Here is a 15,245-nt window from a genome sequence, read left to right on the forward strand (position 1 = left end):
AAATGAGGGCATCAAATTCTGAACACAACCTATTCTAAACAAGATTCAAACTCAACATCTCTCCCGACAGGCAGGTGAGGATGTTATTGAGTGGTTAAACATTAACTCTGTGAGAACAGTCTCCCTCGAGCCTCAGATGCTGCTCTGTGTGCTGGTGGTGGTGGTGGGGGTCAGTATATGGAGTATAAAGGGCCAAAAGGACTTCGCTGTGGTCATTATTGTGGACACCATGGTGCTGCTTGGAATTTGTGTGGCTGTGGCCGTGTTTTTGGAGGCTGTCTCGGCTACTTCGGTGAGTCATTTTGATTGGTTTTATTTTTATGTAAAAAAATATATATATATCTATATTTGAATACATTTCTATTATACTATTTTAATTTTGAAGCATCAAAGCATCACAACAGCAGAACGAGGAAAAATCTCACTTTTGTTACATCCAGCTGAGACAAAAGCAGACATCTTCACTGTCCATAAAGGCACAAAGCAACTTACCTTCTTTTTTCACAAACTAACTAGTCTACTCTGACTACACTAAAATAGGCTGAAGTATGTCTGCTTGAGTTGCCATTTCTGTTTTGGTTTGTTTGGCAAGGTTAGTCTAGACCAGCCTGCTGCGTAAAATCTCATTTAAACCTGTCTGTCCAATGTACATGTGTGTCTTGAGTGTCCAATCTCAATTGTGTCACTTTTAGTGTCAGCAAACTCTCAAATGACGTTACATTGAGTGTAAATGACCATGTGTTTTTTTTTTTTTTTGCTGAAAACAGTCATTGTATTATATTTGAAACTTGTTCCATTTTCACTTGGTTAACTTACAGTTTAGACATGCTTTTATTTTTAAGAGCTACTTCCTGTGACTTAGAAAAGACACTAAAGACAAAGACAGAAAAGTTAACACTGAGTAGAATTAATAAATTAATAATTTGCATACAAGTACAATAGTAATATTTTGCATGCCTATAGCTAATTTAGTGTTGTCCTATTAAAAATGTGGATGTGTAAATACTAGTGTGTAATAAGCTAATTCTTTTACGAGAGTGTAGAAGCATGAAGGCATTTACACAGTATTATTTCTGTGTTTCTTCATCTCTTATGGTGTAGTTAATACTGTGTAGCCATTACATCTGAAAAAATCTTCAAGCGAGTATCAACCTTGATACACAATAGTTTACATAAATGGACATGTGGAGGTCCAGCTGTGGTTTCAACATTGTTTTACATCAGATTGTGTGGATTATTGCCCTCAGAGAAATGCTGAAATGACTTCTAAGAGCCAGAGTAACAGCTCGCAGAGATTTAGATGATCATATTAGTGACTGATTTAAGTAGGATTTTGAAAATGTCTATCATAGTTGACAGAAATATAGAACTCTTCAAAATATACATTTATGTCAACATTTTCCCAAAGTATGACAAATATTTCCAGATAATAGCTCCAGTATATTGTGCTCCCTTAGATTTAACTTAACAATTGTGCCAAATATGGTATTTTCCACAAATTATTAAAGACCTATTCTGTGGGGTGGTGACCCTTCTTACTTAGAAGGCAATAAAACACCTGTAATTGAATCATAGTTTAGGTTGTAATGAGCTGTTTTCCCTGTACAGCTGGGTGTGGTTTCCACGGAGGGCGGCTTGGTGGAGGGGGAAAACATCCGCCTGGCCTACCAAAGGCACATGGATATTTTCAAGGGAATTCCCTTCGCTGACACCCCCGGACGCTTTGAGAAACCCAGACGCCATCCAGGCTGGGATGGTGAGCACACACTAATGCTCCTCTATCACAGGAACATACAAGTTATTGGCTTTACAAATGTTTTAACAAGTGAAGTGAGAGTCTTGTCTATGAGGAAAAGTGTCGTTTTCTTGATTCAGATTTTACATTCACTATAACATGCCAATATTTAATTATACCAACAACAAATCTCCATATTCTTTTGGCATATCATTTAGCATATTGAGTACAATCTTACTGTGTCTGTTTCCTCAGGTGTGTTGAAAGCTAAAGACTACAAACCTCGCTGCCTTCAGTTGAATATGCTCATGACAGACACCAGAGGCTCTGATGACTGCCTCTACCTCAACATCTGGGTCCCTCACCGCGCCCAAGGTAAACAGCAGCAAACCTACTTGCAATACATTTGGGTTTGACTTCTGGTACACCCACACCTTTCTATGCAAATGTTTCTCCCTGTGTCTGGGTGAGTTTCCTCAGAGCACTCTAGTTTCCCTCATCAACCTAAAACATGAAGAGTAGGTAAAATGCTCCATACTCAAAGTAGCCCTGACTAAGCCCAGCTCAAAATCTGATGAGGTGCCCAGGGGCATTGAAGGATGTGTCAAATTTCTCTACAGAGACAATAAAGTTGACTTTAACTTGAATGTGTTTATGTACAGGTTGGGCTGTTTATTTAATTTGGATATTATTGTACGTCCTGGTTGGACACATAATGAATAAATTACTCCAGAGCAGATTTTAAAAAAGTTAAAAATTAACCAACCTAACCTAAGAACAAGAAATTCTTACAATATTTGTGAGTGCAGGTTATCTATCTGTGTTATTAAAAAATGCAGGGACAATTTCTGCAGGGGGTATGTTTTTTAAGCCAGGTTCTATATTACAAAACCAATTACAATACACAATCAGTCAACAACCACTCAGCCTTATTCAGAGCTAAATTTAGAGATTGCATAAAGGAGAAACAGCTGATGTGCGCCTGAAACGTGTTGTTAAACCCAGGCTAAACTTTTACTGTAACCTTTAGTGCAGTTGACAATGCCAAGTGCAGGACAGATTGTAGAGGAATTGATGCAAAACCTTTTGAATATAAGCCGCAGGTGTCCACGTCTTCAAGAATGTTTTCAAGTTCGGGCCGTCTGCTTTTATCGCCTCTGAAAGCTTTTGTTGTCTTTTTGCATCGAGTCAGTTCGTCACGCTGCCGTCGCCAAAATCTCACCATCGACTCACTGATGTCGAGCTCACGTGCAGCTGCTCTGTTTCCTTCTTCCACAGTCACATCAATCGTCGTTGTTAACTTAAAAGCTGCATTATCTGCTTTTCTTTGTGTGTTTTCCATGAGGAGGAAGCGCAAAATAACTGTTCAAAACACAACTGGAAACTGGAATCTTCGTTGGCACATCAGCCCCGTCTCTCCCTGCGCTCTACTGTACATGTCTCCTGCAGAAAGAGCCTCTGTCCTGTCTGTATCACGTCAGTGTCTTGGAGGATTTCAGCAGGTTTCAGACTTTCTCGAGGGCAGGGTTAGTTCTATCAACCAGGTCTGAGTGGATGTGCGGCAACTGAAGTTTGAGACGTTTCTTCTCGTCATTTACACATACGGGGAAGACGAATCCCCTTCACTAATGTTCATTTAGCATCGTAACTTATTTTATCACACGGCAACAAATATCGCGAGCTATTGTAGCAACTTCAGGTCCACGTGTAACCGCACAAACAGCTGCATTTTCTGCACTCAGGCTGTGCGTATCCGCTGTGTTGTCAAACCATAGAGGACAACATATGTGAGGACAATGTGCCAAACAAAGAATCCGTCCATATATTAGCTGCATCGTCTTATTTGCCGCAGGGTTCAAAATGTGAGAAAAAAGTAGCAGTTTATAATCCAGAATTTACGGAACTCAAAATGAGTAACCTATGGTGCTGTTGACAATGCCAAGTGCAGGAAAGATTATAGAGGAATTGATGCAAAACCTGAAGTGGGAGGACACGATCCACGACTGCAGGGCCATTTGGAGCCAGTGCCCACGGGAAGAGAAGGTGATCGTGATCCGCAACAGTCGCCCAACCAGGAAGTAAAATTATAAACTTATGCAAAATTGTCAAACCAGGAGAAACAAGATGTGTACAGTGAAAAAAAAAAGTATGTTTCACCTTCACTTCATCTCTCCTTAATCTCTCCTCTACCACTTCTGAAGTAATTACATGATTTGCATGAAATGAAATAGACAAAGATCGAATTGTCTGACAAAACATATTCCTATATCTGAACATACACACTACACTTTTCAGCTCTCAATATAAACTCATAAAACTACCACTTGTTTCAGTCTCCTCCAACCTGCCTGTGATGGTGTGGATCTATGGAGGGGCCTTCCTGGTGGGGGGCTCCATGGGGGCCAACTTCCTGGACAACTATCTGTATGATGGACAGGAGATCGCAGACAGGGGGGATGTCATTGTGGTGTCACTGGGATATCGTGTGGGAACCCTGGGCTTCCTGAGCACCGGACAGTCTGATCTGCCTGGTGAGAGTTTCTTTGATTTCTTTTCCCATTCATTTATAAACAGCAGACTCATCTCATTCTGATGTGTTTCTTGGGAATATGCTCAATCAAGTCAGACATTTAAGTTCAAATGTTGTTTCAAATACATACCTAAAGTAGTAGTAATTAAATGACATTATAGTTTAATTACATATTAAGGCCTTATCATTTGCAGTAATGAATTCTGAAGTTATGGCCGAATACAGTTATTTATGGTGTGTTTCTGAATAAAAGCAGTAGCCTCCAAAATGAGCAGAGCAACAGTCAAACAGGAGAAACCTCACTGTTCCTCCTCTCACTGCTTTACATAACCCATGCACAGTGCTCACTGTTGGTGGGACGTCCTGTTAATATAATGGTTTGTGATCTTCAGGAAACTACGGCCTGTGGGACCAGCAGGCTGCCATCGCCTGGGTGCACAGGAACATCCGCTCGTTCGGAGGAGACCCCAACAACATCACCCTCTTTGGAGAGTCTGCAGGGGGCGCTAGCGTCAGCTTCCAGGTTTGCTCCATCTTTTATTGTTACTATTGGTTTATCGTAGAGGTGCTCAGATGGTGATTTTTGAGGTTGATCATCTGAGAGCCCAGTAACAACATTGCTTTGATATAGTTTCTTTTTTTCATAAAGAAAACAACAGACTTGTGATAAAATGAAGTTCAACCAAATCTAAGTAACTTACAGCCCCGTGTACACCTTGTTGGCAGTGATAGTTGTGAAGACATGCACTTCGGCGTAGGTGATATAGTAAGCTGGAATAGTGAAAGGCAGCATTGTGGGTGGAAATAGCATGATTAAGTGAGAAAATAACATGTTGTAAGGTGAGTGATATTAGAAATTTCGCATTTGCAAGGGGCAATAATTAGAGTCCACTCCTCTCCTCTTACTCCACCCACATGTCACATCTGAGCTGCCTCATTCCAGCACGTACAGTCCTTCCAAATTATTTTCGCCCCTTAGCTGTCGGCCCTCTTGCGTCCATGCTATGTATTTCTCTGTACCTCAAACAACTTCTTCTAGCTCATTCCATGTTTTACCCATCTTAATTCATCTTTTTAAATGGGCTGGGCAGACCACCTGCGACAAAGCCTACATCCTGAGTCTCTATACCAACAATATAGTTTGTCTCTGCCCTGTTAACCTCCTTCCTCCCACCCCGCCTCTCTTGTTCATCTTTACCACAGACTGTAGAAAGAAGTGGACATCACCCATAGCATTCGGCTCCACCCAAATGAAGCTCACGATGCTCGCAGTTACAGGAGCAAATTTCTAGCCAGGCTCTACATCTGAATAGGAATTCTTTAATGGACAAAATAGCAAAATGAAAACACCAGGTTCATGTAGAGTGAGTTAATATGAACATTTTAAGACCAAAATGACAAGGATCACAGCAGCAGTTACAAAAGGACGACAATATTCCAATATAAGTCAAAGGGAGTGAGGGTCAGAAGGAGCCGGACTGCAAACCTCCTATTTGGAACGCAGTGGCTTGCACTTTAGCTATGTCCGTTTATATATACAGTCTATGGACATGGGGGATGTTTTTGTGTGTGTGTGTGTTATTTAGTTTTTTAATTTTTATTTTAGTAATGTTGAAAGTGTATTTAACACGTCGATGAATGTTTGTTTTTTGTGGCAGACCCTGACTCCACACAACAAGGGCTTGATCCGCAGAGCCATCTCTCAGAGCGGAGTGTCCCTGTGTCCGTGGGGGATCATCAAGAACCCACGTGTGATTGCTGAGCAGGTGAGAACACATTGCAGTCAACATCTTATTGCTAACAGACTGATATTGTTACTAATATTGGGTCAGTCTGATAGGTGCCATTAACACTATAACTGCACTGCATCTTATTTCATGCTGAACTGAACACAGCAGTAATACTACTACTACTACTACTACTACTGCTACTATTAATAATAATAATAATAATAATATTGCATAATAAATAATGAATTTGACATATTACTGAAAAAACAATGTCTGATATCGGTATCAGTACTCGGTATCAGCAAGTACCGTAAAATCCGGACTATTGAGTGCACCTGAATATAAGCCGCAGGTGTCCACGTCTTCAAGAACATTTTCAAGTTCGGGCCGTCTGCTTTTATCACCTCTGAAAGCTTTTGTCGTCCTTTTGCATTGAGTCAGTTCGTCACGCTGCCGTCGCCAACTTCTCACCATCGACTCACTGATGTCGAGCTCACGTGCAGCAGCTCTGTTTCCTTCTTCCACAGTCACACATCAGTTGCCTTGAACTTAAAAGCTGCATCATCTGCTTTTCTTTGTGTGTTTTCCATAAGGGGTGTGTGTGCGTGAATAACTGCTGAAAACACAATCAAACTAGAATCTTCCTCGGTGCATCACCCCCGTCACTTCCCGCGCTCTACTGCGCATGTCTCCTGCAGAAAGAGCCGTGGTCCTGTCTGTATCATGTCAGTGTCTTGTAGGATTTCAGATTTCAGATTTCAGACTCTCTCAGGAATGTGGTTAGTTGTGTCAGTCAGGTCTGAGTGGATGTGTGGCTACTGAAGTTTGAGACGTTTCTTCTCCTCATTTACGCACACGGACAAGACATATCCCACTCACTGATGTTCATTTAGCATCATAACTTATTTTATCACATGGCGATAAACTCTTTGAGAGCACTGACAATATCGCGAGCTCGTGTTGCACCTTCATGTGAACCCTAGATCCATGTGTGACCCGCGCTGTTTTCTGCACTCAGGCTGCGTGTATCCTCTGTGTTGTCAAACCATAGACATATGAATGGACAATGCGCCAAATAAAGAATCCATCCATATATTTGCCGCAGCGTTTTATTGGCCACAGGGCTGAAAGTGTGAGAAAAAAGTAGTGGCTTATAGTCCGAAATTTACAGAACTCAAAATTCAATCAGATCAATTCATCTTTATTCATCTGCAGTGAATCTCAGATTTGTGAGTGACATTATTATTTCATTTTCTAACTTGTTCAGCCTGCAAATAACACTGTACACACATGTTCTTCAAACAGCTTGCAACGTGTTCATAAACTCCACACAGAAAGGCCCGAGCGACCCAGAATCTTCTTGCTGTGAAGCATGAGTACTAGCCGTTCAGCCACCGTGCTGCCATATGCTTGTTCTCTTTGATTGTACAGATCATGGTTGCATTATACTTTATATCCTGCTCTACACTATAAGATGAACAGATGTTGAGTTGCTGCTGAAGAAGTATTAACCCAGCCCTAAAAACGACCAGGTGCTCTGTATACATTCAATGATTCAGGACAAGATTTCCAGCCACACATTCAGTCTTAAATGTTTTGAGCTTTGTTGCCAGTTCATCTAGATACAAATTAAATAAAACTGGGCACAGAATTCTCCTGTCTGACCCCATTTCTGACCCTACATGGGGCAGACACAGTTTTCCCAACTAATCTGCACTGTCTGTTGTGCATACCATAACATTTACATATGCACAATATATTTCTGAATCACCTTCATAAATAATTTAATAAAGCGATTCACCCTATTGACTGCTTTGGATGGATAAAAAAAAAAAAAAACAAAAACAAAAAAAAACCCCACAAAACTGATGATTTCTGTGTCTTGTATTTGTTAGTAATCTCTTTTAGAGCCTTAAACCCAAACTGGTTGTCTGTCCATTTAATAAATCATGAGATCCTGTCCAGCAGCATTAATTCAATAACTTTTGACACTATGGGATGAAAAAGGAGATCTGAGGTGCTCTGAAATACTTTGCTATGGTTTTATTTCATGTCAAACAGCCCTAACTGTCATGTGATACAACCGTGTTTTAACATACATATTTAAAAAGGGACAAAGTGATACATTACAATCATATGAGCTTGCACCAATCAGGCCACAGGTCACCCACAACCTACTCTGTGGACAGAGTGGTGCATGAAAATCCAGCAGGACTCATTTATAAAAGAATATATTCATGTTTTTGTCATTCATGTTATCATTCAAAATCCCCCATAAAATCATGCTTTTATTGATAAAAAGTGTGATGTTGATTTATTCTTAAATAGAAAAATCTTGGAAATGATTTCATAATCTGATGTGATCTATCCACATAATGAGGCAGTGACAACTCATAATTCATAGTAATACTATGTATGCATGTATGTAATAGTTTTTTGTTTTGTTTTATTTTTTTAAACTGTAAGTGCAGGCTAGTTCTTTTATAAGTCCAGCTGTATTTTTTCATTCCAAACCAAAGTCTCTCTCTGTGTGTATCAGGTGGCTCGGAAGGTGAACTGTCCGACTGACAGCAGGATGGCGGCCTGTCTCAAGATGACTGACCCTGTGGCCCTCACCAAGGCTGGGGCCATCAACATTCAAAGCTCCCCTTCCCGTAATTCATATTTGTTATATTTTTGCCATTATTTTTCACAAACCCTTACCTGTATTTATTTTATAGTTTTTTTGGGTTTTTTTAGGTTTATGTCTTTGCTCCAGTTCTTTGTCCCCACCTCTATGTATTACCAACAGGTAGAGCTACAGGGCAGTTCACTGTTAAATGTCTCAACAATAATTTAATTTGATAATATCCATGTTTGTAAACTTTACTTTGAGCTTTGTGTTATATTGTCCCCTCAGCAAGTTCATACATGGAGTTGTATTTTGCTTCATTGTGCCATTAATCCATCAGTACAAAGTCATTTTTTCTGAGGACTCAAAAATGCTCTGTTCATGTTCTGCCTGGATTGTGACGTCATAGGTAGAATTCTGGACTTCTGCTGCGCTGTTTTAAGTCCCTAAAACATTCATTAGACTCAGATCCAATTGTGTTCACAGTGAACACACTGGATGTGTGTAAAACAATATTTTTGACAAATGGTTCATTTCTAAAATAAAGTGTGTCCACATGTAGAACCGGTGCTAAATAATCTGGTTCTGGCTGCGGTGGTGGATGGAGACTTCCTGCCGGACCACCCCTCAAATCTGTTCCACAACGCGGCTGCGGTCGACTACATCGCCGGGGTCAATGACATGGACGGACACATCTTCACTGCCCTGGACATCCCCTCGATCAACTCCATGTTGGTGGACACGCCCATGTGAGTTAGGCTATTGACTATTTATCGGTTTCAGCCAGGGCTGCACAATATTAGAAAAAGATTAAAATATTAAATACGGGTGCTATTGGGGTGCTAATTTATATGATGCTGATTTTTGTATATCCTAAAATCACAACAGGGGTTGATAACCATATGTAGAGGCGCATGGACGCACCACTAAAGTGTTGCAGTCCGAAAGCGTTCAAGTGCGAACAACAGGTGAAAACAATTAGTGGCCATTAAGTAGGATAGAAGCACCGAGTGACCAGTGCTAACAGTGAAGCAGTGTCCAGCACGCTCCAACTCTACACACGGTATGATTTCTACGTGCCTAATTGGATCTATACTAATCATGTAGCTAACTAACACATTTTTAACAGATGATTCTGCGCCAACTTTAAAAATATCATTTTTATCATGTAAAGTCCATGATAGTCAGTGAAACGCTGAGCTGTAATGACGCGTAATGATAGAAGTTTAACAGGCTAACTTGTCATTGTGGCCTCTTTGGTCTTTTCACAGCAGCTACGCACAGCTCCAGCTGCACATTTGCTTTTATACTTGCCCTGTTTTGTAAAAAAATATCTAGTAAAGCATTGATCAAAGTCCCAGTGTTCACCATAACAAGGCAAGAACCTCAGCCCAGCTCACGGGGCACTCCGAGCTGCCAGCTCTCACCAAAGCCCCAACTCTCCCACAGCGAGCCAGACAGGGAGATCCATGCTCCCACTGAGACATACATGGTGAGGCTTTTCCCACAGCCTCAGTAAACTCAACACCTCTGACTGTTCCATGTTTAAAAGGGTAAACAAGACCACAAGCTGGAGAGTATCCTCGATGCAATACACTCTCGTGCCCAGACCTGTTCACCCGTGTTTGACTTTGGCTCTGTGCAGTACCCACTTTTCTGCCTGTGAGGCCCCAGAAAGCACAGATTTTAACCAGGCGTAATCCACATCATTTTCCACTAGAAAAACCTGGGCTAATAATATACTTGTGTTATTAAATCTATTTTTGATTTACAGTGGTTTTCTTATATTGTCTTTTGCATTTAGAAATGTAGAACAATACTTTGCTCACAAGTCTATGGCTCTCTCATACCACAACTGTTAAAAATGTAGCCTTTACTTATTTTTATTTTTAGGTTTACTGATTTGAGGATAAAATTTTAGTGTGGTTATTACTTGCAGCAGGGAACACATCTTGGTTTCATAAAAATGAAATGTAATCAGTTTCAGCAGCTTGAATTTTGCTACCAAAGATTGTACCGCATATTTGTGTGCTGTTATTCGAGCATCAAAATCCCTCTTGACAAGCACTTAATATCCAATTTTCAAGCACCCCATCATGGGCGTTGAACATGATTTGATACCTAGCACGGAAAGGCCCTATGAAAAATAACAGATCTAACCTTTGTAAGTTTTCATGCAATGTTGGTACATTTATTTTCTCATTATAACTTTATTTAAAAGTACCTCTGAGATGCACTGAGACAAGGGAGCAGCCTAACACAACATACAAAATCAAATCATAGGTCAAAGTTATAATGTCTTGATACACAAATTACAACAAATTTCCTCCAGTTTTATTTTGTGCTGCTCTCGTCTGTCTGCTGCAGTGACGACCTGAAGGCACTGCTGGGGGCATACACCAAAGACAAAGGTAAGGCTGGCATGGAGAAAGCCTTCGCCACCTACTCCGCCACCTGGGGAACCAGTCCGAGCCGCGAGGAAATCAAGAAGGCCGCCGTGGCCATCGGGACAGACTACATCTTCCTGGTGCCCACTCAGGCTGCTCTGTACCTCCACTCCAAACATGCCACGTGAGAACCATTTTACGTCTTATAAAAGTCAGGTTTAAGCCAGAGGATATCCATCCTCCTCCAGTCAGGTTTGTGGAGATGCAACTTTGACAACAAAAGTGACTTCTCAGAGTAGTTTTCATGCATCATACTTCTTCCTGAGTAATATTTGACAGTGTAACAGTACTTGATTAAAAGTTATAGTTATCTTTTCCTCTGTGACTAAGTACAAACTGACAAAATCTTTATATTGGCAATATTTTTTGTGATCAAATTTTTATTCAAGTGTTAATCATTTGTAGATATACAGGCACCATTTTTCTCCCTGCTAAACCCCACACCTCTTACCCCGAAACTCCCTATTGATGGAAATATACAGAAAACATATTCACATACAAACACACACACACACACATACACACTACCGGTCAAAAGGTAAAAGATAAGTACTGATCAGCTAGAGATTAAAAAAAAAGATAAAAGATAAGAAAACACAAGTCCAAGCTCTGCCAAAACTACCTCGAGAAAAAAGGAAAGATGGTAAAGCTTGAAAACATGAAGTGTCCAGCAGCACAGTGTCCAGACTTAAACCCCATGGAGCTGGTTTGGGATGAACTGGACAGAAGAGTGAAGCGACCTACAAGTGCCACACATTTATGAGAACTTCTGCAACAGACTTGGGAAGAACTTTCTGATGAATATTTGATTTCTATTGTAAAAAGAACAAGCCACAAGTGTGTTCAGCTGTTCTATCTGCCAAAGATGGACACTTTGATGAATCAAAAATGTACATGCATACATACTTTAAAAAAGGAAAAGGGAAAAAGGAGAGAAAAATAACATTGAAAGTATTGAATGATTTATGAATGAGATGTTATATCCAGAAGTCCAGACAGTTACGTTTACAGAGTAGTATCTTCCTCATCTATAGACAGTCATCAATGTAAGCTGATTATCTATTTGTTGTGTCCCTCCCCAGAACTGGCCGCACATATTCGTACCTGTTATCTGAGCCGAGCCGTTTGGGGGGCATGATCACGCCCTACCCCGACTGGATGGGAGCAGACCACATGGACGACCTGCAGTACGTGTTTGGGAAGCCCTTCTCCTCTCCTCTGGGGTACTGGCCCAGGCACAGGGACCTGTCCAAATACATGATCGCATACTGGACCAACTTCGCCAAAACTGGGTATGAACTCTGCTCATGCCACTTAAAGGTGCACTGTGGAACTTTTTTTGGTAGAGCATACACACCTGCTTGTCTCCATATTACAGAGATATTACTTTGGTGACAGTAGCTCAGTGTTTGTCCACTGATCCGAAGGTTAGTGATTCGAATGCTGTTCTCGACATAATCACCACTGGTTGAGCAGTCAGAGCCATTGACCCACTAGTTAGTGGTGGGACTCCAGCTCAGATGAATGCTGTCTTTGTGTCCTTGGGCAAGACATGTAAACCCCCGGTGCCTTCAGTTAGTGGGAAAAGTAAAATGTTATTTGTTTCCTTAAGCTGAAGAGCAGACTGATACAAGCGTGTACTGGCGGAGTTAGCAATTTGGGGGCTCTAGGTGAGTTTGGGGCCCTCGTTATAATGCACTGTTTTGTTGGAGTTTTTTGGTATTTTTTTATATTTATTGTCTGTTTTCCCCCATTGTTCTCTATTTATTTGAAGTATGGTGGAATGGAAACTTCTTATTTGTCTTGTTATTTAGATAGACTACAAGATAACAGAGCTGAAAGTAGTTTTATTTTTTTTTGCTCGTACAATTACATTTTTGTTTACGTCCATTACATATGATTATGATTATGCTATGATTCTGTAGTCTGATCACTTTTCCTATGGAAGCCCTTTGGGCAAAGGACACAGTAGTCCTGGCTTGTCATATATGGCTAGATAATGTTTTAAACTAGTCTTATTTATTGAATTTTACATACTGCATCAGTGAGATCTAAATTCTGATGGCAAAACCATGACCAATTTCATGCAGACAATTTACACTTAAACATGTACATAAATGTGGATTTTGAACCAGCTCTGATATAAAACAAGAAACACAGAACTACATTTGAGGAGTCTCCTCCTGTTTGAAATAAAACTGACTGGCTGTGGTGGCCTCAACTGCCTCAACAAATGCAACCAGAGCCAGAGTTATGAACTATTTTCATGCACAGAGATCAAAAGCACAACAGTGCAGGGCAAACAGCTGTCCCCTTCACGCAGATAAACATCACATAGCAAATGTGACATTTGTTATGCGATGTTAAAACACATACAGTTTACTTATGTTCACATGTCTGATTGTCCAGAAGCCGCTGTTTCGCAGATCTCTGGATAGAGGTCATGTTCCGTTTTTCAGTGGGGACCAGATTCCATGAGCGTGCAACGTGAACTGAAAAGGCCAACTGTCTAAATGAAGTCTTTCTGAATGGAATTTTACAGTCTCCTCTCCTCGATGCTCGAGTGTTTCAATGTGTTTCGAGTGTATTTCAATTCACCTGTATGAACTCTTTTAATGGGGGTGGAACAAGAACATGGAGAAGCAAGATCATGGAGGGTTTTATAGATAGAGATAAGTCCAGGAGGACCAGATAAACACAGGTAAAGTATCAAAAAGAAGTGCTCTCAGTTTGCATGGGTCCTAGAATGTTACATTCAGAACATGGCCATGTTACCATGATGATGAATACTTCAGTTTCAATTATATCTCACTGCTGAAACCTCTTCAGCTCTAGAACCTTCTAGAAACTTTTCTCCTTGTTCCTCCACAGAGACCCAAATCAGGGTGGCTCGTCGGTCCCTGTCACTTGGCCGAAGTTCCAGAGTGGTGGAGATCAGTACCTAGAGATCCGCAACGACATGGGCCAGGGCTTTGTCCACCAGAAGATGAGGTTGCGCTTTGTGACCTTCTGGACCAGCGTGCTGCCCAGTCTGCCCAACATGACTGAGTCTGAATAAAACTAACTGTCTATACACCATATAGACCAATAAACAGTGCAACATATTACAGATATTACAGGTCTGTACTTCTTTCTGCTCCTTTTCATTCACACTGATGTATGAAACATACTTATTTTTTGTATTCATCTTTCATGAATGAAACAAAAAATGAAATGACTACTGTTTTGTATGTGTGTGTGTTTTTTTTTTTTTTCTCTTTTTGCTATCACCAAATGCATGTATAAAAGTACTGTGGTCAGTAAAATGAATTATTAAATTTTTATATATGTGCTCTATATGGTCAAATCAAACAAACAAACAAAAACAAAAACAAACAAAAAAACAGAGAAAAGAAGGAATTAAAGGTCAGTATATTTACAGCTTGTTAGAAGAGATTTTAAAGTTATTATTAGATCGCCCCACAACTGTATGTTTTTAACCCTCACGCTCTCCTCAGGGTCACACAGACCTGAAGAAACTTCTTTTTTTTTTTCTCTCTCGCTCTTGGGGTGGGTCAATCAGACCCAAAAATTTATTTTCATTTATTTTCTTGCCAGGCGAGAAAATCATTTTTTTCTTTAATTCTCCGTAGTAGAACGTCTTTATCAGTAATGGCATTTGGTTGGCGGCAAAAAGAAAGAGTTGCTATCCGATCACCTAATGAGGGCAGATAATGTGCCATTTGCTCATCTGTAATGATCAATAGCACCGACTTGCCGACCTGCAAAAGAAGAGTAAATTGTAAAATGTCTGTAAAGAACTAATAGGCTCCACATGAACAAAAGATGAAATTATGTACACATAAGAATGCATTTAATATATGTATTAGGCCAGAATACACAGTCACAAAATATCCACAACCAACATATGGTTCAACAGTACAATAACTTATTCTGATTAAAAAATAATAATAATTATTATTATTATAAAAAAATAATAAAAAATTAAAGCCGCAAGCGGCGTCGAACGGCCCTCGCCCGCCGCGCCCACAAACACTGTGCCCACAAATGGTGCGCCCCGTCAACACCATACCCTAAACGCCGTGTCCGCAAACTCTGTGCCTGCAAATGGCAAAATGACATAGTGCGCCTTTAGATGTTCTTTGCACCCCCTGCTGGCCAACCTTGAAAAATTCCCATGTCAGTAATATAT

The 15,245-nt window shown here is 40.4% G+C and overlaps 1 protein-coding gene across 1 annotated transcript; it reads left to right on the forward strand.

Annotated features, from left to right (window-relative positions):
* The first annotated feature begins 229 nt into the window (after nucleotides 1-229).
* Nucleotides 230-14,144, forward strand: LOC129408906 (bile salt-activated lipase-like). The gene is made up of 11 exons (XM_055153411.1): nucleotides 230-292; nucleotides 1,609-1,756; nucleotides 1,991-2,110; nucleotides 4,069-4,266; nucleotides 4,658-4,788; nucleotides 5,924-6,031; nucleotides 8,535-8,649; nucleotides 9,169-9,355; nucleotides 10,974-11,177; nucleotides 12,136-12,345; nucleotides 13,925-14,144. Exons 1-11 carry the CDS (start codon nucleotides 230-232, stop codon nucleotides 14,109-14,111), a joined length of 1,671 nt encoding a protein of 556 aa, XP_055009386.1. The 3' UTR covers nucleotides 14,112-14,144.
* Nucleotides 14,145-15,245: the final 1,101 nt, after the last annotated feature.

Source organism: Boleophthalmus pectinirostris, unplaced genomic scaffold (assembly GCF_026225935.1).
Source record: "Boleophthalmus pectinirostris isolate CB_2022bp ecotype Guang Dong unplaced genomic scaffold, ASM2622593v1 HiC_scaffold_18, whole genome shotgun sequence".
NCBI classification, from domain to species: Eukaryota; Metazoa; Chordata; class Actinopteri; order Gobiiformes; family Gobiidae; genus Boleophthalmus; species Boleophthalmus pectinirostris.